This window comes from Mandrillus leucophaeus, unplaced genomic scaffold, assembly GCF_000951045.1.
Source record: "Mandrillus leucophaeus isolate KB7577 unplaced genomic scaffold, Mleu.le_1.0 Scaffold154, whole genome shotgun sequence".
Taxonomy (NCBI): domain Eukaryota; kingdom Metazoa; phylum Chordata; class Mammalia; order Primates; family Cercopithecidae; genus Mandrillus; species Mandrillus leucophaeus.
Genome location: NW_012101521.1, coordinates 723,519 through 731,650, shown reverse-complemented (window position 1 = coordinate 731,650; position 8,132 = coordinate 723,519). Strand labels below are relative to the sequence as shown.

General features: G+C 40.3%; 1 protein-coding gene across 3 annotated transcripts in view; it reads right to left on the bottom strand.

The window, feature by feature from the left end:
* PIWIL3 (piwi-like RNA-mediated gene silencing 3) overlaps window positions 1–8,132 on the bottom strand; it is a 48,670-nt gene that overhangs the window by 33,915 nt on the left and 6,623 nt on the right. For all 3 annotated transcript variants that reach the window (XM_011975342.1, XM_011975340.1, XM_011975341.1), the window contains 7 exons: window positions 7,764–7,885; window positions 6,759–6,839; window positions 5,972–6,175; window positions 2,770–2,881; window positions 1,493–1,619; window positions 1,199–1,316; window positions 690–804 (listed from right to left, as the gene is read on the bottom strand). In XM_011975342.1, the coding sequence (XP_011830732.1) occupies window positions 690–804; window positions 1,199–1,316; window positions 1,493–1,619; window positions 2,770–2,881; window positions 5,972–6,175; window positions 6,759–6,839; window positions 7,764–7,885 (879 nt within the window). The remainder of the gene's footprint in view (window positions 1–689; window positions 805–1,198; window positions 1,317–1,492; window positions 1,620–2,769; window positions 2,882–5,971; window positions 6,176–6,758; window positions 6,840–7,763; window positions 7,886–8,132) is intronic.

Genomic DNA, 8,132 nt, shown 5'->3' with positions numbered 1-8,132 from the left:
AACTCATGGAGATAGAGTAGGATGGTTACAGAGTCTGGGAAGGGTAGTGGGAGGTTGGAGGGGAATGTGGCAATGGTTAATGGGTACAAAAAATAGAAGAAATGAGTAAGACCTAGTATCTGCTAGTACAAAAGGGTGACTAAAGTCAAAAATAATTTAATTGTGCATTTTAAAATAACTAAAGGAATATAATTGGATTGTTTGTAACACGAAGGACAAATGCTTGAGGGGACAAATATCCCACTTACCCTGATGTGATTATGTACTGCATACCTGTATCAAAATACCACATGTAACCCATACATATACATACCTACTATGTACCCACAAAAACTGAAAGATAACAAAATTTAAATAAAGTTTTTTTTGTTTGTTTTTGTTTTGTTTTGTTTTTACATAGGTTAGTGAATTACTTTGATTCTAGGTACTTGACTCTTCAGGATATATTTGAAAAATGGATCTTCTAAATGCCATGAGCAAATGTCCAGAATATTAATTAGACAGACATAATACAGAGCTATGTGCCAAGCACTTTACATGCATTCTTAGTGTTTCTTATTCTGTCAACATAGAAAATATGAGCAGTCTAAAAAGGGAACAGCAATCGTAGTCATTACTGAGACTCAGTTCCTTTTGCATTCCTCTTCATTTGACCCAACTATGACATGATGATTTTGAAACTGTCTTACCATTCTTCTGCCTTGCACGATGTTTGCATTTTTCAAAACTCTTCCTGAGACGGACAAAAAGTTGGTATCAAATTTCAAATCCCAGAGTTGAAGTAAGTCTCGTACTTTTTTATTACTGAAAATTAAAATATCGCCAAGATGATCAAACCAAGTAAGGTAACCAAAAGCAGTTAGCCATTTGTGCAAGGCAATTTCCTTCTATTCCAAGGTTCATGATCACCTGTCCGCAGCACTGAGATGCGGCAGTACCTTCCGTGACACTCTGACATCTAGTTTTTGCTCTCATGTTCATAAAGGTACATAGAGCCTTTCGATTTCATTCTTCCCCGCCTAGACTCCTAACTGCAATGACAGAAAAGCTAGAGTCGTGTCCCAACAACAACAAAATTCCTCCCATTGTCACTTGCTAATAGAAGAAACTGAGATGCCAGGGTTGAGATGCCATCAGCTTCATTGCAACACTATGGCACATGCACACACAAACACTCAGCCAGAAAAGCAGCACTTACTCTTGTATAGTATTGATGAATTCTTTTAATGTGTGATGCCTTCTTCTTGGACTCAGTCTTGTATGTTTAGCCAATTCTTTCATAGTGCTATAATCTTTACGTATTTCATCTGTTAGACCTTTAAAAAAATCCAAAAGATACATCTGAACAAGCATGAATTTGTGTGAGGACTAAATTATAATAGCTGGAGGAACCTACTACCTTACCAAGGAGACACACTTCGAATTCCCTGAAAAGCCTGCACTAAGTCATAGTTATACCTGACTTTAAAGAGGGGCTGTAAGCCATCAGTACCTGTCATGGAGCACAGCTGAGGAATCAGCAGGATAGGCTCACGTTGTGTACCCGTTAGGCCCTTTTTCCATCTGCCCTGGCTGACCAAAAGTGGCTGTTTCTTCACAGTAACAATTTCTTTATGTTGCTGCTCAACAAACAAGAGACCAGCATGACCACCAGTGAAACCTCAGAAACATCACACACACACAGGTTCACAAGTACATATGTGAGACTACAAATGAAGGGCCACAGGCGTGCTGGTGATATAGCTTCTCTAAGTTTAATAATGTACTATGAATACTCTCAAAATTCTCTTACCTTTGATATGCCAGGGATCTTTTCTTGTGAGCATACTTGGCCAAAGACAGGACTCCCATGAAACATGACACTGGAATCGTCAAGCTACTCTAACATTGTATATGAGAGTGGGTGAGACAGGATCTGTAGTTCTCATCAGGCTTGCCTTGAAAACTCCCAAAGCATACTGAAAACTGTCAAGAGGACAGTTTAAAGAAGGGCTGTAAGCCATCAGTACCTGTCATGTAGCACAACTGAGGAATCAGCAGGACAGGTTCACGTTGTGTACCCACAAATGCCATGAGCAAGTGTCCAGAATATTAGCTAGACATAATACGGAGCTTACTATGTGCCAAGCACCTTACATGCTTGGTGTTTCCTATTCTCTCAATATAGAAAGAATGAGCAGTCTGGAAAGGGAACAGCAATCGTAGTCATTACTGAAACTCAGTTCTTTTTTGCATTACTCTTCATTTCACCCAATTTGGGAGGCCGAGGCGGATGGATCACCTGAGGTCAGGAGTTCAAGGCCAGTCTGACTGATATGGTGAAACCCCATCTCTACTAAAAATACAAAAATCAGCCGGGTGTGGTGGCAGGCGCCTGTAGTCCCAGCTACTTGGGAGGCTGAGGCAGGAAAATTGCTTGAACCTGGGAGGTGGAGGCGGCAGTGAGCAGAGATCATGCCACTGCACTCCAGCCTGGGAGACGGAACGAGACTACAACTCAAAAAATAAAAAATAAAGAGTATGATAGTAGCCACTTTTAAGACTGGAAGAAGGGAAAGAAGGGGTCACACTGGCACCATTCCAGTTATGTGACATTATCCTCTATACAAGGCACTCGGATGCGTGGATAATAGATCAGTCAAGCTATAATCCTCTAAAAGGAAAATGCATATGTTTATATGACAAATATGTTCAAGTATCTAAATAAGACAAACTGAAATACATGAAGGTTTACAATTTAAATATACTTAAAGAAATACAGTTTCATACCTGCCTGTAGTAGTCTATATAGGTGATTTTGCTGCCATCTGATCTGTTAAATGTGTCTTCGGGATTCTGCTTCCAATCAATATCATCCACTCTGTAGGTTTTGTTGTTGTATCTGTGGAATAATTACAATATGGTATCATTTCCAACTTATTCATTGCATGGAACCATCCACACAGGATATAAGACTTTTGTTTTTTTGAGACAGAGTCTCACTCTGTTGCCCAGGCTGCAGCACAGTGGCATGATCTCGGATCACTACAAGCTCCGCCTCCTGGGTTCACGCCATTCTCCTGCCTCAGCCTCCTGAGTAGCTGGGACTACAGGCGCCCGCCACCGCGCCCGGCTAATTTTTTTTTTTTTTTTGAGACAGAGTCTCGCTCTGCCGCCCAGGCTGGAGTGCAGTGGCCGGATCTCAGCTCACTGCAAGCTCCGCCTCCCGGGTTCACGCCATTCTCCTGCCTCAGCCTCCCGAGTAGCTGGGACTACAGGCGCCCGCCACCGCGCCCGGCTAGTTTTTTGTATTTTTTAGTAGAGACGGGGTTTCACCGTGTTAGCCAGGATGGTCTCGATCTCCTGACCTCGTGATCCGCCCGTCTCGGCCTCCCAAAGTGCTGGGATTACAGGCTTGAGCCACCGCGCCCGGCCAATTTTTTGTATTTTTAGTAGAGACAGGGTTTCACTGTGTTGGCCAAGATGGTCTCGATCTCCTGACCTTGTGATCCGCCCACCTTGGCCTCCCAAAGTGCTGGGATTACAGGTGTGAGCCACCACACCTGGCCGAAAATAAGACATTTTTAATCCTTCAAGGAATTACAGGATATATTAGATTTACTATGATGTAATTCACATACTGCACAACTCACCCACCTGAGCATACGATCACCTGTTTTTTTCTATAGCCAGAGTTGTGCAATCAAGACAAAGAAGAAATATAAGCAGTCACTTCCCATTTTAGCCTAATCCACCAGCCTTCAGGCAACTACTAGTCTACTTCCTGTCTCAACACATTTGCTCATTCATTTCATTTAAACTGAGTCACACAACGTGTGTTCTTTCCCCACTGGCTTCTTTCACTTAGCATCATGTTTAAGGTTCGTCCATGCTGAAGTCTTAGCACTTAATTCCTTTTCATTTCCAAATAGTATTCTATTGTATGATATCCCACCTTTTGTTTATCCATTCACCAGCTAGACATTATGGTTGTTATGTACTTTTGGTTACAAGGTTACGAACATTTGTGTGCCAATTTTAGTAAACATGTTCTCATTTCTCTTGTGTATTTAAGTAGGAATAAAATTACTGGTTCATATGGTGATGATATAGGAGTTAATAAGGAATTTAGGTGGTTAGTAAAAGTTCTCGGTGGAATTTTCTTTTAAGAAAGCAGCCCCCAAACCATTTATTTTCTAACAAAACGCAGCCTGAAAAATCAAGCTGCAAGCATAGGTAAGCAAGCTGGAAGCTTGCATAGTTGAATGTCAGCAGTTTAGCCAGAAGCCAGTATATCCAACGTGGAGGTTCTCTTCCCTTCTCCTTGTTGCCACATGCGCAGGTGTTATGGTGCCGGCCAGGTGGAGACCACATCCACATTAAAGATTAGAGTGGGATAGCCAGCCTCTTTGCAGGCTATGTAAATAGCACACCTGGTCCAGCCAATCCTCTGGGCCCTACGTAAATCAGACACCACCTCCTCAAGCCCCTCTATGAAACCAACCTCATCCCTCTGCAAAGGGGGAGACCCATTTGGAATGCCCCTCCCCCTGCAAGGGGGGGATTTTCTCTTTTTTAACCTACTCAGCTTTCTGCTCCTAAACTTTACCACACCTCCTGCATCTGCATCTTTGCTTTCCTTAGTGTGAGACAACAAACCTAGTAAATTTCCTCAAACAAGGCCACTTCAGTAATGCACATCTTTAGCATTTTAAGAAAGTGCCAGACTGTTTTCCAAAGAAGCAATACCATTTAATGTTACTACAAGCAGCATACTAGGGTTGCTTCTGATCTTTCCACATCCTTGCCAACACTTGTCAACATCTGTCTAATTTTAACCATCGTAGTGGGTATGAAATGATATCTCATTGTGGTTTTCACTTGCATTTCCATGATGGCTACTGATGTTGAACACCTTCATGCATTGGCCACTTGCACATTTTGTTTAAAGAAATATATCTGGAGAAGTATCTAATCAAATATTTTGTCCATTTAAAAAAGTATGTTGTCTCTCGATTAAGTATTGTTTGTATATTCTAGGTACAGGTTACTTATGTGATTTGCAAACATTTTCCCCACTTTTTCCAGTTGTGTTTTCACAATTTTGATAGTATAGTTTAAGTTTTTAATTTGGTGAAGTCCAGTGTATCTATGTTTCTTTTGTTATCACTTCTGCTTTGAGTGGCTTATCTAAGTTTTTGCCTAGCTCAAAGTCAAAAAGATTCAGTCCTATATTTTCTAAGAATCTTGTGCTTTTAGTTCTTAAATCTAGATCTACTGAGTTGGTTTTTGAATTAAATTGGAATTGTGTGACCTGCATGAGGAAGAAGCAGGTGGATATTCAGTTGTCCCAGCAACATGATTGAAAAGATTATTCTTTCCTCTTTTGAATTGCACTGACATACTTGTCAGAAGTCAACTAAGTGGAGGGTTAACCTTCTGGACTTTATTTCATTGGTCTCCGTCTATCATTAGGTCAACATCACACTGTCTTGATTACTAGAGCTTTCTGGTAAGTTTTAAAATTGAGAAGTGCGAGTCCTCCAATTGTGTCCATGTAAGATTGTGTTGGCTAACTAACTGGTTCTTTAAATCCATTCTCTCAATTTAAGATTTCTGTTGTAGAATGATTTTAAAACTTCCTTCAAATGGGAAATGGCTGATGGATTATAATTAAGCACTGGTTTTCAAACTAGCTAAATGCCTACAACGAAGAGGAAAAGGAAAGAAATTCAGAAACAGCTTAGTGTTATGTGCAAGGTAGGGTTCAGAACAAATGGACTGGCATTAGGGATTACAAGAGAGTGAGGTCTCTAATTGACACATTCTTCTCCCAAGTTGTATAACCAGAGGAGAGACGTGACCAGTTGTTCTTGCCATTTCTACTCCTGAACTTCAACACTTAGTGATCAGAAAACTATAGGACCATCTCTTGGGAGGGGGTGGGGGGGAAGTTAAAGTGATTGGATAGGTTTTTAAAAGACAGACTTACTTTGTCAGAACAATTGATCCAATTAATTTATTAGTTACTTCCTCTCGGATGTTTCCTGTCTGGGCCTCGGCAGATGTTCTCTTTATGAAATCATAAGCAGTTTCTATTCGGAGCAGTTTGTGGCTCACATCGGCACAGAGGGTAATGCCGTTTTCGTATTGAAGAATAGAAGTCACATAACCAAGCCAGATTTCCAAACTGGTACTAGAATAAATTACATGAGAGTATTAAGTCCGAGCTCTTCACATAAAGTCAAGGGCTTCTGGGCCTAAGCTCTGGGTCTAAAAATTGGTACTTGGGAGTCAGTTTTAAGTATTTGTTCTTAGTCTTTTGAAGGACTTTCAGATAAACATTTGTTGGATGTGCTATTTATACCATTTTTGTTAAACTATTTTTTATCACCCACAGGCTTAAAGTATTACATCCATATTTATCTGTAATATAACTTACATGTAATATATACATATACCAGTGAGTAATATAGAGAGATATAGTTGCTATGGTTGAAGATATTTTCAAAGACAAATTACCCATTTTGGATGATTGTTTAGGCTTAACAATGTGTATGCAACAACTGAATACCTCAAGGTTTATATTTATCATGCTCAGATTTTTAAAGTGACTCTTACTTTGAGTTGACATGATACTAAATTGATCATGGTTAGTGGATATCATTTAAAAGGCCATCACTTTTAAGGCATACCACTTCAAATGTGAAATGAATAACTTTCTCAAAAAATCCTATGCTGAAGTCTGCAGAATATGAAATTTTCTACTTTATACAAACCCATGACGGTACAACTGAATTGCCTTCTTTTTGGTATAATAGTTGCGACCAACTTGCTCAAAATCCAGCAGCTTGAAAGTTCTAGAAATGGGAAGAATAGATTTTGTTGAAAGTAGCAGGTACATCATTAAGCATTTGGTAAGACACATAAGGGAAAGAAAAAAATCTGCCCGTGACTGTTTATATTATCAATGAACACAAAGTACCTGATAACTAAGTTACATTATGAGGCGGATATTAAGGTTCATTTAACCTCAATTGTTCTGTCTCCTTATAAACACAATATTATAGAAAGGTTATCAAAATGTTCTTCATTCTCAAAACTGAACTAAGGCCTCTTTTTCAAACTGTGCCTTTTTTTTGAGACAGAGTCTTGCTCTGTCACCCAGGCTGGAGTGCAGTGGCACAATCTCTGCTCACTGCAACTTCCACCTCCTGGGACCAAGTGATCCTCCTGCCTCAGCCTCCCGAGTAGCTTCCTCTCAGAAGCACCTACCACCATGCCTGGCTAATTTTTGTATTTTTAGTAGCGGCAGGGTTTCACCATGTTGGCCAGGCTGGTCTGGGACTCCTGACCTCAAATGATCCACCCGCCTCAGCCTCCCAAAGTGCTGGGATTACAGGCGTGAGCCACCATGCCCGGCCTCAAACTCTGCCTTTCAAATTTTACCTTTCAATATTTAGTCATCGTAGTGACCACAGAATAAAACATGTATATCCTACAGAGACATACACAAATGTACATAGCTGATGTCTATTACTCTTTCTAGGCAGGTATGAGACAAAGAGCAGGGATAGGCCAGGAGGAGAACATTGAGGATAAGCCATGAACTTACATATGCTAGTTGAGCCTCAAGTATCATTTCGTCTCCAAGACCCTTCACTCTCTTAATACACGAGGACTATGAAGAACACAAAGTGCTGGAAGCAAATGGCCGTGTTCCACACCACTACACAGTGAAACAACCGAATGAATAGCAAAGAAACTCAACTCCAGTCACATACCTTCTAAAGAGAATGTTGTAATAGCGTAGGCAATCTGGCGACGTGGGCCTGATTTCTTTGGAAAACTCAACTGTAATCTTCACAAATTTTTTGTCTTTGGTCATGCTTAACCATTCCACTCTCTGAGATTAAAAACAAAAAGTCCAGATATTCTTCCAAAAAACTCAGCTTCACTGCACGGCAAATCACCATGTCACCTGGCTATCCAACACACCATCGTGATGGAGCAGTCTTTCCCACAGAAGTACGTGCATGTAGAAAACATGAGTCGCAAGAGTGAAGAGTTGGAATTAAACACTTAAGTTGAAATATTTTACTTAAGCTCCTGAAATTTAATTGTTCAGTTAATATAGAAATTTATAGAAGAAA